Genomic DNA, 16,427 nt, shown 5'->3' with positions numbered 1-16,427 from the left:
GATCTGTGCCAGCAAATATCTAGGGAAGTGTCACATGCTAATAAATGGCACAGATGGCAGTTCAAGGGAAGCCTTGGCCTTGGTGGCCTGAGAAGTTGGGGCAACAGGGAGGCAGGTGTTTGAGTAGAAGCATGAGCGGGTTTCAGGTTACCAGAAATTAGAGAGGGGTTTCAAAATCTGTAGGTGGGAGGGAGAGGCAAGGACAGCAGGAACATCAGGGATTTTACTTCTGCCAGTGATGAAAACAGGGCATTTGGAATGCAGAGACTGATTTGATGATCATTGGGTGCCTAGTAATTTTAGACATACAGTACAGTACTCTTATGAACTAGGCTAACATGCAAAAGGCATTCAGTAGGCTTCCTTTACAAAGATATTGTGGAGAGCTGGAAAATACTCAAGTCAAGTTCTTAAATGCACCTTGTGTTTTAGAATGGGTCTAGCAGTTTTGTTTTGTATTCTTTTCTCTCAATCTCCCTTCAGTCTAATGTGTGTCTAATTGAAGGTACATTTTGCTACATTAGTTTACCTCATGGTTTGCAGGAAGCTCTTCTAGGAGCTCAGAGTATGTGTCCATTTGATGAGGTAGCTTAAGAGTGGTTTAAGCTGTCAATGTCTAAGAGAACAAATTGTCCAAAAGAAAAATACTCAAAGTTGAAGGCCTATAATGACAATTAGATCTGGAAAATAAGGCCACCCTATGTAAAATGTAAGACTTGTTTTTGCTTTAATTTTCAGATAGGGTCTTCCTAAGTCACCCAGGCTGAGCTCAAATATATGATCCTCCTGCCTCAGCCTCCCAGAGTGCTGGGGCAACAGACACGTGCCATCATGTCCAGCTGATGAACATTTATTAAGTGTCTGGTCTGGCAGTCTGTGGTGTGTTGTGCTTATTGCTGGAGTACATTTGAAAGCACAGCCATATTCTTAAGAAGCAAGTAGGGAGTGTGCCTGGGAAACATTAAATGTCCTCAAGGAGAGAAGTGATGTAGTGAAAGTGTTGCATTTTAAGGTTTAATGTAATGATGCTGTAAGAGTTATGTTGAAATTAGGAAAAACTGGAGGTTCAGAAAGCAGTTGGTAAGAAATTCTGTGTTTCCCTGTGCATCTGACCTGTATTTAAGGAGAGAGCCATGGTCAAGGTTATTGTGTGTGTTATCTGAAGGGCCTGCTTACAGAGACATGACCCACTGTACCATTAAGCCCTCATCCATGAAGTGTAGTCACCAACATAAAACACTTCCACCCACTTAGTCACTCATTTACTCAGCAAGGATTTGTTGAGCACTTACTGTATGCCTGCAGCTCTTCTAGGCAGTGGGGATAGCAGCAAACAGTGAAAGAGGCAAAGTCGCTGCCTTCTTGGACTTAGCATCCTAATGTCACTGAACCAACGCTAAATGAGCTGATGTTTGAGAAAGTGCTTGGCCCATTGCCTGTCATATGGCAAGTAGGGCTCCGGATTTGTCTGTTACTGAGTTTCGACTTGAAATTAAAATGAAATGCCTACCCTGGCAAAGGTTTGTTAGGGTACCTGTTTGCATGGCAGAAGACTTAGAGACTAACTCATTTACAGATTTTTAAAAAATAGCCCATAAGTAATTCTGAGTCTCTTGTTCATATTTGGGATAGTTAAGTTTATATGTTCTAAATATAGCCAGTTGTCTGTCCTAGACCACTTTTGCCAATAAAGATGAAGCGTCAAAGCAGGTGCTGCTGTCTACCGGCTAAACAAGTCTTGCTTGGATGGTTTTTGTGGCCTCCCTGAATTCCAGAAAAGGCTGATTGTTGTCACTGAAGATGTTTGACAGAAGCCCTTTGTGTCATTATTTACCAACTGACTGCTTTAGCAAAAGCTGTGTGAATTCTTTTGTTAACTATAACCACAGTCAAAAATGATGTAAGGGAGGAGAAGGATCAGTGAAACAAAGACTGATCTGTGCAGGCACACACGCACATAAACATCTTTTAGGTCAATTTCTAAGCGTTACCTGAAGTAGCGTTTGTCATGTAAAACATGGAAAATGGCAATAGTGTGTTCATTTTCTCATTGTTTTACTCAGATCTGACCTGTTACCCGCATCATGTGAGTGATTCTTTCCTTGTCTTCTTTTCGGCCTTACCACCTCAGAGATAGGGTAGGTAGCTTGTTGATTATACATTTAAAGTAGAGCTAATCATTTTTGTACAAATTCTTTGCAAGATTACGTTTTCTTGCCTTTCTACTTTTCCTGAAATGCCGTGGTGAGGATGATGGGTATATTTACTGTCATTGGAAGCTCAGCTTTGATTTGTCTTTCACTTGAAATAAACCCTTGCTTCTCTAGAAATTTATGATTCCAATACAGTACAGTGTGCATGTGTGCTTTTCAAAACAAGCATTGTCAATATGGGATGAGTTTCATGGGCTTCTCTGGTTCCTTTTTAGATGTGAAGCCTTCCAATATGCTTGTAAACACAAGAGGACAAGTCAAGCTATGTGATTTTGGCGTAAGCACTCAAGTAGGTCTTTTTTCCTCCCAGTGTGCTGTCCCCTGCAACAACCACTTCTATTTCCAGTCTCCTCTCTGGACTGAAAAATCATCTTGCTGCCAGACAAACAGAAACTACATCTCACCCTCAGCTGGGAGTGCATTACTCATTTTTAATCTCTGAGCGAGTTTCCTTCATCAGAATATGATTGTTCATTGTTTAATGACAGTAAAAACTGCTGATATTGTAATTACTACTTACGAATAGCAAACTTCATTGATATGCAGCTTTGATATGAAAGCGTTCTGGCCAGACAAAAGGGAGGGCAGAGTGGGAGCTGTGCCTGGGGAGCCCAACTGGCCCACAATAAAAATTAATATTGGGAGCAACAATGGTGGAGGGCCATTACATTGTGCAGCACAAATTTTAATTAATTTCCATTTTGGGCCTCCCCTGAGGACCCCGGTGATAGTGACCCATGAGCGTGCTGTGATGTTGATTTGAATTGTAGCCACCTTTACTCCCAGCCAAACACGAAGACCAAAGCGAAGGTCACCATTGTATTATGAGTTGTCAAAGTCTGTTATCCCTCCAGTGTATTTAGTGTTCATTTCATTCTAGCAATGCATGGGGCTCTGTTCACATCTTGAGCTATCTGACTAAAAATGAGTGTGTTCAAATTTTACTTCAAATTGATGTTTTATATCAGGCGGGTTTGGGGTACTAAAGCAATAAGCATCCTGCTTAAGTGAATTGTTTAAGGTTATCTGCTATAAACTATAATGCTGCGCTTGTTTAAATTGGAAATCACATTCAAAAGAAAAGAGAGATTTAATCATTTTTAATGCCTTTGTAGATAAATTTGTTCCCTTTTCCATAATTTTTAGTTGATTTATACGATTGATGATTGTAGGTTAAATGAGGAATAATTGCCCATTTTATTTCCACATTATCTTTATATTGTTCTAACAGACTGTTTTGTCTCATAGCTGGTGAATTCTATAGCCAAGACGTATGTTGGAACAAATGCTTATATGGCGGTAAGTAAACTTATGCAAAAATAACATTTAAAACCAGCATTTTTATGTACTTGGTAATGTAGAATTCTTGAATTAATTCCACAGCTTTAGCCTAGCAGATCGTAAATTACAAAGTCAATCCAGTCATGCTCCAATTTTTAAATCTTTCTAGAAGACAGGGTTTTTGCAGGCATGATAAACTTATCTGACTTTGTTGACTTAACTGGTCAGTTCAAGTGTAAAATCACTGCATTTCGAAGTTTAACTGAAAAATTGTACCATCTAGCATACTGGCTGCTTTTCCACATTGCTTATTTGATTAACCCTAAAGTATACCAACATGTCAGATAATAAGATTGGTTATTTTTTTCCAGGAATACAAACATGCTATGTCATCAGGCCAGAATTAAATTATGGACGTGGCTAAATTTTATTTATGGATCTCTGGATATAAGCATTTAACAGGCAGTTGTTTTTAGAAATTGCACATTTATATTTTGTGTAATTGTTGGATTCATATATTTTGTTTCACCAAAATAACTTTGTCAAAAATAAAAAGTAAGTGCACAGGGCTGGGGATTTAGCTCAGCGGCATAAGCACCTGACTTGCAAGCAGGCGGTTGTGAGTTTGATCCCCGGTACTGATTTAAAAAAAAAAAAAAAAGTAAGTGCACAGAGCTAATTCAGACCATTGTCAACCTGACCTGGATCTCTTTTTCTTATGTTTTGAATAAAGGAAGTTACCTGTATCCAGGAAGATGCTTTAATTTATTGGTTTCCGTAATCACTTCAAGAGTAGGAAAGGAAAAGCCAAGCAGGAAGCTTATGTACTCTCATTTTTGGAACAAAATTTTCATTTTAACATTTTAGGATTAATTTTTGTAGTGGTGGCTTCAAATTTATGTAGGTTACTCCCATTCATTTCTGCTACTCCTTGTAAGTATGGCACAGAATTAAATGATTTTAGTATGGGTGGAATCATGGATCTTGTCCTTGATATTCTTTGTTAGTTTAGAACCATTTTTGTTTTTGTTTTTTTGGAGACAGGGTCTTACATAGTTCAGGCTAACTTTGAAGTCCCTGTGTAGCTCAGGTTGGCCTCACACTCATGGAAGTCCTCCTGCTTCAGCCTCTAGTGTGCTGGATTACAGCCATGTGCCACCATGCCCACCTCATATAGTATCTTGATTAAAAGAATTTGATATGGATGGACCCCTGAATCTTATTCTCAAAACATTTTATTTTCATTCAAATATCAAAATAGTTAATTTTGTTTTGCATTTTTTAAAAGAAAATTCATACTTTTTTATTTTTCTAAATAATAGGAAAGGTAGATTATCCATTGAAATCATCATAGTCTGCATTTGTAAACCTTAGTCTCCCTTCTGCTCTACCAGGTTGGGTGAGATTAGCGAGCCATCTTTATCATTTACAAAGCCCTCCTGAGTGCCACAATATGTCTCTGAAAGAATAAGAAACACTGGGATTTAAAAAAAAAAAAAACCAGCTTCTCAAGTGCCCATCGTGTTCATAGTAGCTTTAAATTGCTCTAATAATTAAATTGCATTATATTTAATGTACAAACCCAGATTAAAGTTGTCTTTCCCAGGTGTACATTAAAGAAATTACTTTTTTCTTTTTGTTTATGGATGATTGTAATGCGTCCATCTGTTAATTGAAAGTGTAAGGATTAGAATTATGAAACGTTAACTCAGATTGGCAAACCTAAAATTGCTTTGCTTCTTGGGTGAGTGAATCCTACTCATCAGCTTTGTAGTTCAAGCTGTAAAAAGCCTACAACATCCAGCAAGAAAATAATGATGGCCTGAGAGTGAAAGCAAGAGCTTCACTTAATTTAGTAGCTGCATGTTCACCGGGGTTTGTGAGCTCAGAGTTGGGGGCTGGGGACCATGGAAATAAGTCTGTGTCTCTATAGTATGGGTATTAATTTCTATCTTCTGCCTACATGCAGCCTCTTGAGGGAGAAGGGCTGGGGTTGGGGGTGGGGGGAGTCTGTGCATTATTTTTAAGCCATAGTAGAATTTCATTTTAGCTAGTCTGGTTTATAATTTTGACTCTCCATGAGGCCATATAGCAAGTGTTAGCAAGCCGCATCTCTCAGGCCTGTCTTTTGTAAGTAAAGTTTTATCAGAACATGGCCATAGCCGTTTGTTTAGGTATTGGGTATGGCCATCGTGGCAGAGTTGAGTGGTTGTGACAGCTGCAACAGAGAACATACGGCCCACAAAGTGAAAAATACTTACTCTCTGGCCCTTTGCAGCAAACACTTTGCCAGCCGCTGGCCTATGCCAGTGAAAGCTGTGTCTGAAACAGTACTTTGCACTCATCAGCCAGCACCATTGGGCACCTTGCATGCAGTTTGTCGGGTGCCATGGAGGCCCAGGCCCAAATGGGAACTGTGACTTCTGCAACAGCAGCACTGTGCACGGTGTCTTTAAGCAAGAAAACAAGAAATAAATACACTGAGAAAATAAGAAGGCGTGCAATGTGCACTTTTGATTTATTATTATTATGGCAAACAGGATGTTTGAATTATCACAAACAGGATATAAAGAGGACGCTTAGTGAAAAAGAAGAAGAGTGCTCACTGAGGGAGGACGAGCACTCAAAACAGAAGCAGCCAGCATGGGTGGAGGCGGGCGGAGGCTGAGGGAAGTATGATGAGAGACCACGTGATATAATGAAATAATAGCCTTGTTTTGCATCCATTTCACTCACTTTGTATTTATCCGTACTTTTGTGCAGGGATAATAACATCAGTAATAATAATGGCTCGCACTTAATTAGCACCGTATGTCAATCATTCTTCTGAGCTCTTCCATGTATTAGCTCTAAGTCACCACAACAATGCTTTGCAGTGGGTAGTGTTATTCTCGTGAAGAAAATGAGGTGAGAAGTTATGTGACTTATCCAAGTTGACACAGTGAATAAGTGGCAGGGTGAGAACTCAAACCTACATGATCTGCCCCAAGGACTGAGCTTTTCCCTATCTCCAGGTCATTTATGGGGTGCTCCCGTTCTGGTTAGGAACCTCCAAGGGCCGTGGTTTATTCTGCTCGCTCTCAGCCCTGTCCCTCCACCAGGGCTCCGTGAATGAATAGTTCATGACAGCTGTCTTCCAGAAGTGTCCTATTCATTAACTATAAGCAAAGTGTTTAGCCTTTTTTATTAACTCTTAATTATGTATTAAGTTGTGCAAGACCCCATATTATGAAATATAGCTGGTAACCTGCTTAAGTATTGAAAAGAAACCACAAAGAACCCTGTGTATGTAAACAATGTTACTTTATTTTCCTGTAACCTCAAATGTAAGGTGCAGGGAAAATGACAGAAAAAAAGGCAGGGAGACTTTTGTAGCACCTTAAATCGTCTTAGGGGAAAAAACTCTTTACAGGCTCATTAAGTGGTGCAGCTTGTAGGAGACTGGGGAAGCCATGATCCAACCCCGTAATTGACCAGTCAGAGCCAGAGACCCGGAAAGGACCTGTGCTTTCTAGGGACAAATAACTAGATCTCATAGACACCTTCATCCAGAGAGAGCATAAAAGACTTGCAAATGCTTTTTATGAGAATTTTGTCCAAAGGATTGTAAAGAGTGAAGAAAGCTATTTCTCAGAAATTTTAATTATTAAAAATTTTATCTATTGGGAGGAGAGGGGAAAGAAGGAAGAGAAAAGAAAAGAAGGAAAAAATGGAAACAAAGTTTTTGTAGCATAGCGTTGTAATGTTGATTTAGAGGAAGAGGGATTGAAAGGGGGAGTGTGGGGGGAGAACAATCAAGATGTATGGTACACAGGTCCAAATTCCTTGTGGTGAACGTGACCACTATGTATATCTAAAATGTACCAATAAAATTAACAAAACACAGGCGCATTTTAAAAACTATATAAAGAAATTAAGAAAGGAGCAAGGAGATGGATCTCTCACAGCAGGGAAGTGGTCTGAAGGAAAAAGTGTGAGGGGTGAGGAGGAGGGGAGAGGATCAGTAGAATAAAAATGTGCCACGTACAGAAGCCTAAAAACCTCATATAGTGTAAATATTATATGCCTTAACATGAGCTAAGATTTATAATAACAAGAATGAAAACTAGGGGAGAGGGAGAAGAAGGGGATTTAAAAACAGAAAGACACAGCTGTGGTTGGCATGTAACCACTCCCAGGATGACTGCAAACAGCATGAACTGCGAACATATATACTAATTGAATAATTGGAAGTTTAAAAAATTTTTTTTACTCTATTCTTAATGTAAAAGTCCCTAAAACTTTAATGAACTATTCAGTCATTGTTTTTGCATTATAAGTTTTAGAATCAAATATGAAAATTTGTATTTTTATGACTCATTGAAGTTTTGAAGTTCAAAAAAGATGTTGCTCAAATGTTCATCCTTTGGGATCAGAAATTTAATCTAAACAGCTGTTCTGGATTTTTGTTGTTGTTTTTGGGTTTTTGCTCAGGCTATTCCAATCCCTGAAAATGTCTTTACCTGGAATAAAATCTGTGTAGGCCAGGAATGGTGGTGCATGGCGGTAATCCCACCACTCGGGAGGCTGAGCAGGAGGATCACCAAGAGTTCAAGGCCAAACTGGGCCACATAGTGAATTCAAAACCAAAATGAACTACATAACAAGACTCTGTATAAAAAAATTAATTCAGTGAAACCAGTATGGGTCTTATGCTGCAGCCCAGCTGGTCATACTCATGCCATGTAGTAGCAGCAGAAGTGATGATTAGAGGAGGCTAGGGTTTATACTCCCATGGGGAACACAGCGGACAAAATTACAGAGCATGTATTATCATTATCTTCATTTTACAGATCAGGAAGCCAAAGGTGAAATAACATTAGCCCAAGTTCTTGTAGTTGGCACATAAAAGGCAAGATTTTAATTAGGACATCAGCTCCTAGTTTTTTGGATTTTAAGTTTTAGATAATTTGAATCAACTCTTCTGTTGCAACAATGCAATTTTTAAATTTTTAACCCCCTCAAATGCACTGGGGAGTTACCAAGACAATGGCGCGTTTCCAGAAAATGTTCTCATATTAAGTTATTTATTTATGAATACTAGGGATTGAGCTCCATCCGTAGCCTTTTTTTATTTTGAGACAGGGTCTCACTAAGTTGCCTAGGTGGACCTCACATTTAAATTTGCCTGCCTCAGTCTCCTAAGTAGCTAAGATTACAGGCAGCTGCCACCACACCTGGCCTAGGACAATTTTTGAGTGAAATCCTGTGACAGAGAGAAAAGCAGAATGTCAAAGCACCAAAGCTGCTCTTCCCGAGTGCATTTTTGGATACCACACTCAGGCCAAAGATACAGCAAACTCCAGGGCCCACCCAGAGCAGAAGCTCTCAGTAGAAATGTTCCCTGTTGCATACTGGTAGCCCAAAGGGTGCAGCTTTAGTGCAGAGGCAAAAGAGCTCTAAAGCTGCTCCTCTTCCTGTTAACAGAGAGCTGCAGAGGCTTCTCCCATCTCAGCAGAGAAGCAGGAGAAGGAGCACATGGCAAGGGGTTGTGACCACAGATGATGTCTGCCGCTCATTTGCAGCCTGTAAATATGCCCACATGAGCTGAGTTAGGAAAGAAGCTTTATGCTGGGAACTGGTTGAAGGCAGCATGTCCACTGTAGGCCTCAGAGAACCTCTCTAAAAAAATACTATTCCAGAGGAAAAACTTGCAGTCAAAGCAAATCAGACACAAAAACAAGGCAGCGCAAATGTCCAGCAGACACAACAAACAGCAGAAACAAATGCACACAGACTTGGTTCAGTCCCACATTTCAAAAGCAACACAGCAGATTTAAGAACATCCAAAAGAAAACTTCCAGATTAAAAATGTAGAACTCACTGCCTTTGATAGTCTGTTGAACACAACAGAAGCAAGAGTAAAGATAAGGGGGATCTGAATTACAGCAGTCTGACTCTGGAACCCCCACTTAACCAGTATGCTGGGCTATCTTTTTAAGGGTTTTGTCAACCTAAAAGTGGATAGATAGATAGATAGATAGGTAGGTAGACAGATACATAGATAACAAAAAACAAACCTGCTGGGAACAGGGGTGCATAGCTGTAACCCTAGCTGTTCAGGAAACAGGCAGAGGGTTCACAAGTTGGGGTCAGTCTGAGCAACTTAGCAAGACCCTGTCTCAACATAAAAAACAGAGAGCTGGAAACATAGATAGGTAGAGGGTCCCTGGGTTAAATCCCTAGTGCAAAAAAATTTTTTTCTATCACTTGTGCATATTTTGGTTACATGCTAGTCTAAAAAATTTGCACTGACTTATTAATTTTTTGAAGCTTAACTCAGCTGAAACTTTTAGGGGGGTGGAGAGACAAGGTATACACCTTGATATTGTTTCTGCTCTTGACAAGTAGACCCTGGAGTGTCGTGTCGTAAACAGACAGTTCTGCAGTTAGCTACATATGGGCCCTGAGTAGCTTCCCAGTCACAGCTGGAGGGAATGGGTGCAAGCAGCTTGAAGCCACAGCCTTTGTGGGCCCACTGTGAATTGCATTTTACATCACTACACACCTGCTAGTCCTGCAAAAGATGCAGGCTTTGGTTTGGTTTGGTTTGCTCTTCAGTTAAACCTCAGTATGGTTATGCTGCAGTCGAAAGTCTGTTCATCTTATCTAGTCCACCTTGTTGACAGCTGTCTTGTGAGAATGGAACTCCCAGCCTCAGCTCTGCCACTGCACCTTATCCTGTGCTTTATTTTTAGTTTGCAGTCCACATTTGCCTTGGTAGGTCAGTGGGCAAATGTAATGAATGTATTCAGTCTCATTGCCAAAGTATTCTGTCTGTGGTTTCCACTTCAGTTTGTGTTTCATGTTTTTTCTGTACTCTGGATGTAGTGCTGTGTATTGAGGACTTTCAGCCAGTGGAAGGAAGAATAGGGAAATCTTCAGTGACTGGCACTGAGTGTAGCAAAGAATCACCCAGAGAACTTATTTTTTAAAATGACAGTTCCCAGAGTGCCCACCCCCAGCCCCAGGATTCTGATGCAGGAAGTTCATCTTGGTAAGCCCCTCAGGCAGTTCTCTGATGGCTGTCGCGAGGCAGCACTGCAGAAATACTAGGTTAAGACTGGTGCTTGGCTCTTCTGACTTTCAGTGCCAGGGACAGTTTGACACGCTGGAAAGGATTTTGCGGTCAGATACAACTGGGTTTGAATTCTGGCTCCGCTCCTGGCCAGTTCACTTAATGCTAATCCAGAGCTCCATGCTTGGACAAGTCTCAGGCTTTCCATCAGTAGAGTGAAGTCTGCAACCTTTACCTTTGCAAGGTTACTGGAAAGGAAAGAGGACTCTGAGTTCCTGGCCCATCGTCTGGCACTATCAGTGGTCACTGAGTGACAGTTACTGCTGTCTTCCTTATATGCCTGTTGTGTGTGCAGCATTACATATGGTCAGTAATTAAACTAAATCTCTCCATGCCTCATTTTCCTCATCTGTTAAATGGGGATGATAATAAAATAAAACTCGCACGTATATTTGTGAGGCTGAAATGAGACATGTATGAAAAGCACTTAAACAGTGCCTGGCACGTGGCAGTTCTCTATTAAATGCGCACAGTGATGGGGATGGCAGCAGTCCTGTTATTGTCACAGACTGCAGTTCTGTATGAGTAATCCGAGTAGCTGTTGAACCAGAGAGTTGGGTAACAGAGTGTAGATCCTTATCCCAGCTCTGCCACCATATCTGTCCACAATCTTGAGCAATTATGCCACCTCTGCGAGACCTCAGTTTCTCTTAGTCATTTGTCCATGTGTTCATTCCAACCACTCCTGTGAGTGCCTACTGAATGCCAAATCCTGGAAGGGGTGATTAGAATACAGCTCTCAGTGTAAAGTTTCTCCTGTTGAAGCAGAGGGTGTGGCCTCCCAGTATGAGTCTCCAGGGGAGGACCAACCATCCCAAGAGGGCCTTGACACATAGCAGAGAAGCCCTGATAGGTGGAATAAAGCATGGGACACAAGTGAGCCTAGTAAAGGAAATATGAATGTTCTTCACACTAATCTTACCCTTTTCACTTCTCTACAAACTTGAAATTGTTGCTAGGTAAAAAATGTTTTAAAATGTAAGTCCTGCTGGGCATAGTGGTGCATGTCTGTTACCCCAGCACTTAAGAGGCTGAGGCAAATGGATCACTGTGAGTTCAAGAACAGCCTGGGCTGCATAGTGAGTTCAAGGCTAGCCTGAACTGCATAGTAATACCCTGTCTCCAAAAATAATAATAATAAATAAATTTAAGTCCTTAGTCTTTGAGATCCAGCTATCAAATTGCAAATAAGTGATAATATTATATATTGTTGCATAATTTGTCACTGCACAATTAAGATTGCTTTATGTAGGGAAAGAAGACCTGGGCTCAAGTCTCAGCTCGTTTGCTAGCTTCGATGCTTTCCCAAATTAATTCACTTCTTAGAGACTTCATCATCTTCACCTGTGAAATTGGAATGATTAAAATCTTCTTCACCAGGGCCAACTAGAAGATTTGATGTGATTTTACACACATCCACAGGCATATTTAATTATATACCATTTCCATGTATTTTCTGTGTAAGCCACATGTACAAATGCATGTGAAATTGATTTACTATGCATACAATGCTACGCCAATGTCAATGAGCCCTGCATTAACTGATCTTCTGTTCAGTGTATGTGTTTTCTAGAATAACTCATCAACTCACAAAGTCCTTTCTGCTTTCTTACAGCCTGAAAGAATTTCAGGAGAACAGTATGGAATTCATTCTGATGTCTGGAGCTTAGGAATCTCTTTCATGGAGGTACAATGTCGTTGATTACAAATGGACATTTCTATGCATGTTTGTACTCGTGTTCCATCAGGAAGAGTGGAGATTTTGAAAGGATGAAATTGTCACTGCGTTACATGTGTGTGTACAGAGTTGGATTCTACAGTCCTTACCCTGCTGTCCTTGTATGGTTGTGGACTGAGTCGGGGTTATTCTAAAGCACTACTGTTTGCAGATATGACAGGTTCTGAAGTGCTTGTTACAACAGATTTCCCAGACCCCATCCAAGGTCAGTTTAAATCTCTGAGGGTCTGCACACCTCACATTCTCTGGGTGACACTTAGGCACACTGGATCTAGAGAACCTATGTTCTAAAAGAAGGGCTCCAGAAAAATGCTGTGTGACAGTGGCCTTGGTGAAATGCACATCTAGTACCCAAAGGTGATTATAGTCCTCTGATTACAACCAACTGATGTGGATGTGTGAGTGCTATATGTTTGTTTAAAGCTACCTCATTCCATGTTTATGGGGGTGGGGAGTGGTGTGGAATGGGGGAGGTGCATAGCATAACTTATATTGCTATTCTTCAGTGCTGTATTTAGAATGGACTTCATCCTAGTTGCTAGGTGCAGCCCTATTAGAACTCTGACTTGAGATTTCTATAAAAGGACTGTCTGACTTCTATCCCAAGGATATCTGGCCCAATTGGAATTCAGTAGTATAGAAGCCTGGTTCTCACCAGGGCTTTACAAATCGTTTCTCAATTCCATTGATTCAGGTAAATCTGAAAAAGTAGAAAAGACTCTTTAAAAAAAAGTAGAGAGGACTCTAAATAAAATCATGGATAGAGGTGCAGTTATGATTTTATCACCCTTTCTTTAGTCAAATACTTCTCCTGTGCTTTTTGTAATGCATGAGTGCATCATCTTTGCAAGGAAATAGCTTCAGACTTAATTCACTTGCATGGCAGAAAGGAAATAAAAATGAAGTATTCAATGTTTATTAAACCATACTTTCCTGCTTCTTCACAAAAGGGAGTCTAAGAAAAAATACAGTACATGTGTGTTGCTGAGAAGTTGCTGGAATGGGGTAACTCTGAATTTAGTCTCCCATGGACTCCTGAAGGGCTTATTTATTCTGTTAGCTTGTTTCTGGGGAAACCAGTGCTTTTGATCTGTGGGACCTGGGCCTTGCCATCATATCCTTTCACTTTTATTTTAAGTAATTATCGTTCTCTATATTTTACAAGTAACCACATAGAGAATAATTGAGAGGTTACATAGTATGGAGCTAAGAATCCCAGATTGGAGTGGAAGAACCTAGCCTGCAGTTCCAGCTTTGCCACTGGTTTCCACCCCTGCCCCTCCCTGGGCCTCAGGTCTCACCTGTAAAACAAAATCTCTGAGCCACTTTCCAGACTGACTCTACTACTCTGCTGCTGCCCATTCCTTAGCTTTCATGCAACAGCTGTGGGGTGTGTGGCTGGGACAGGGACAGATCCTTGAGTGGCACGGAGCACAGAGGCTGGGCAGTCCTGTGGAGCAGAGGTAGTGGGCTTCAGCTGTGAAGTGTGTGTGTCTGTTCTCATGCGTCCTCTCTGCCTTGCTGTGTGGGTGGTGGGCAGAGACTAATGCAAGGCCTCAGCTCCTGGCTCTCCTGGAGGACATCTAGAAGTGAGGGCTGGGGCTCAAGGGCAAGGCCAGAAGACCTGAGCTGACCAAGTGTGCAATTCAGGTGGTGATGCGTCCCATGGAAAAGTGGGGAGCAGGCTGTCCCCTAGGATTTAGTTCCATGTGTGCAGCGACTTGAATGCTGTGAAAGGAGGGAGCCACTTGGTAGCAGCCAGAGCAAAGGCTCTGAGATGGGATGCACTTGGCACAAACAAAGGAAGCACAGACCAGTGTGACTGGCATGGCGTTAGCAAGGGAAAGAAGGGCAAACACAAATGCAGAGCCGTCTCCAGGGGACATCATACAGCCAAAATGAAGGCTTGAGATGTTATCTCAGAGCAAACAATCTGACTCAGCTCTTCACGGTGTCACTGAGTGCTTTGTGGGGTGTGGCCACAGAGAGGCAGATGGGAAACAGGAGGTCAGCTGGGTAGGTAGGAAAGTAGAGGTACCTATCATACCAGTATTCACTGTGTTACATAGAGATCTACGTCTCCCAGGATTTCACTAGGGCATTGAGGGTGCAAAGAATAATAAAAGAGGACTCTTCTGTCTCTTAGGGAAGAAAGGTTACTGCTCATGTACTGGAGGGGGCCATTGATCATGCCCATTTATCCTGGAGGTAAACTATTAAATAGTCTGGGTCACTGAGGAAAGCAGGCTCACTGCAATTTTAAAATCACAGACAAGCACATTTGTGCCTAAAGCAAAGAATCTTCAGTATCAGACACTCTTATCCAGGGGTTGAACTGCTCTTGTCTCTGCTCAGCTCAGTAGCCCATGTTCAGGGACAACTGATGTCCAGAACTTTGTTGGTTGTGCAAAGTATTTGGAATTGGCAAAAGTGACACAAGAGTGGAGATTATTCAAGAAAAGAACAAGTGAGATTATTCATTACTGGTAAAGCATGTGGGTTTCCTAGCTGGGAGGGATTTGGCCCTTTCCTCTGCTACTTGTTTATTTCTAACCATACCATGGTCCCCTCCTGTAGATTGGTTTTAGAGTCCTAAGAAGGTGGCGGCCTTATGTGAGCATTGTGGGGCTCGCTCCTGATGGAACAGAGAACCCTATGGAATTGCAGTTTGTCCTCAAAGTGTCACTAGAATCATTGAGGAAATGCAGAAGGAAAAGAAGGAAAAAGACATGAAGCTCATAGACAAGGCTCCAAAATTCCTGAACCAGGACAGACTGGGGTTAAACCTATCCAGAATACTTGATTGCCTGTCTTAGAAAGCGCTCCCTGATTCATTTGATAGCATGAGTCTTAGGATTGTTCTCGCTGGTGCTGTAGTTGCTCTTCAAGACTTGAGGGCTGAACTCTAAAATGAAAACGATTTGGTGCATAAGAAGCACTTCCTTTTCCAAATGTGAGGGCTTTATTTAATCCTTAGAGGAAGAGATGTCCAAAACATTTTAGAGTGCAGTTTTCTGATTTCACAGGCAGTTTAGTTTTCATCTTTTCTCCCAGAGAATGGCTTGAGGGAAAAGTCCTATTCTTTGTTGTTGTTGTTCATTCTTTATTTTGAGATAGTGTTTTGCTAGCTGGCTAAGTTGCCCAGACCAGGCTCAAACTTGAGATGGTCCTGCTTCAGCCTCCCAGAGACTGGAGTGACAAGTGTATCTCACCACACCCAGCTATTATTCTTGATTTTTACTAGTTAGTTGCTCCATTCATATGCATGAGTCACTTGAATCGCAACAGAAGTAGAAGTAAAATAGGCGAGATGTAAAATGTGGTACTATATGCAGAATCTGGGTCTTAAGATGCTCTTATCAGGTCAAAAAATAGCTGACACACAGTTCCTGCACATTTCAGTACCCAGAAGAGTGCGTGCACTTAAAAGGCAGCAAGCAGGTCAGGCCTGTGATGTCCCTGTCCTCACCGGGAAGCTCTATGGGTACATGTGTTAGCTTGCAGTTTTGGGACCCCTGGTGAGACGGGGTGGGGAGACGTCCCTTCCAGGCATTGTTTCTGCAGGCATCAGGCTGTAAAGGCCCTCTTTAGCACAGGCATTTGCTCTTTTCAGCTGGATCTCATCTCCCGCCCTTGTTGCCACCTCTGTGCACTGGTCTCCTGGGTCCCCCGAGTCCAAGGCAGCAGGCAGGCTGGCTCTGTGTACTTGGTTAATTGGTGTGTCATCTAATCCAGGGGCAGGGCCTCTCCCGAACAGTCACTGCTTCATTGAAGTGGCTTGAGTGATGTGTTAAATGATAAAAGCAAGGACCATGGCTTAGGAAAATATCTCAAAATAGGTGAGGAACATGTTCAGAGAACACACAAGGTTGCTGTCATCAGAGCAACACCACCTTCCTCAAAGGTGTATGGGATCCGTAGTTTCAACAAAAGGAATTTTCCTTGAGCCTTAGAATTACCTTTTCCAGGTTAAAAATAGACCTGTGCAATGCTGTGCTGTTCTCTCTGTGTGGATGTCATTTTTCTTCATCTCCCTGAGACACAATTTAAATATCCATCCTTCCCGATGCCGGCTCTG

At 41.6% G+C, this 16,427-nt stretch overlaps 1 protein-coding gene across 17 annotated transcripts in view; it reads left to right on the top strand.

Moving 5' to 3' along the window:
- Map2k5 (mitogen-activated protein kinase kinase 5) overlaps nt 1-16,427 on the top strand; it is a 246,249-nt gene that overhangs the window by 134,201 nt on the left and 95,621 nt on the right. For 16 of the 17 annotated variants that reach the window (XR_010050301.1, XM_063257801.1, XM_003480203.5 and 13 more), the window contains 3 exons: nt 2,429-2,502; nt 3,462-3,512; nt 12,227-12,298. Coding sequence is in view for 15 of the 17 variants with exons in the window: in XM_063257801.1 (XP_063113871.1) it covers nt 2,429-2,502; nt 3,462-3,512; nt 12,227-12,298 (197 nt within the window). In the remaining 2 variants the exon portion in view is untranslated. Of the gene's footprint in view, nt 1-2,063; nt 2,139-2,428; nt 2,503-3,461; nt 3,513-12,226; nt 12,299-16,427 lie in introns of those variants that run through there. The other variant, XR_010050302.1, reaches the window with a different exon arrangement.

This window comes from Cavia porcellus, unplaced genomic scaffold (genome assembly GCF_034190915.1).
Source record: "Cavia porcellus strain 051 isolate PalLab524CR breed Dunkin Hartley unplaced genomic scaffold, mCavPor4.1 scaffold_10, whole genome shotgun sequence".
NCBI lineage: Eukaryota > Metazoa > Chordata > Mammalia > Rodentia > Caviidae > Cavia > Cavia porcellus.
Note: the sequence above shows the minus strand (reverse complement) of the source record. Positions and strands in the feature narration are given on the sequence as shown.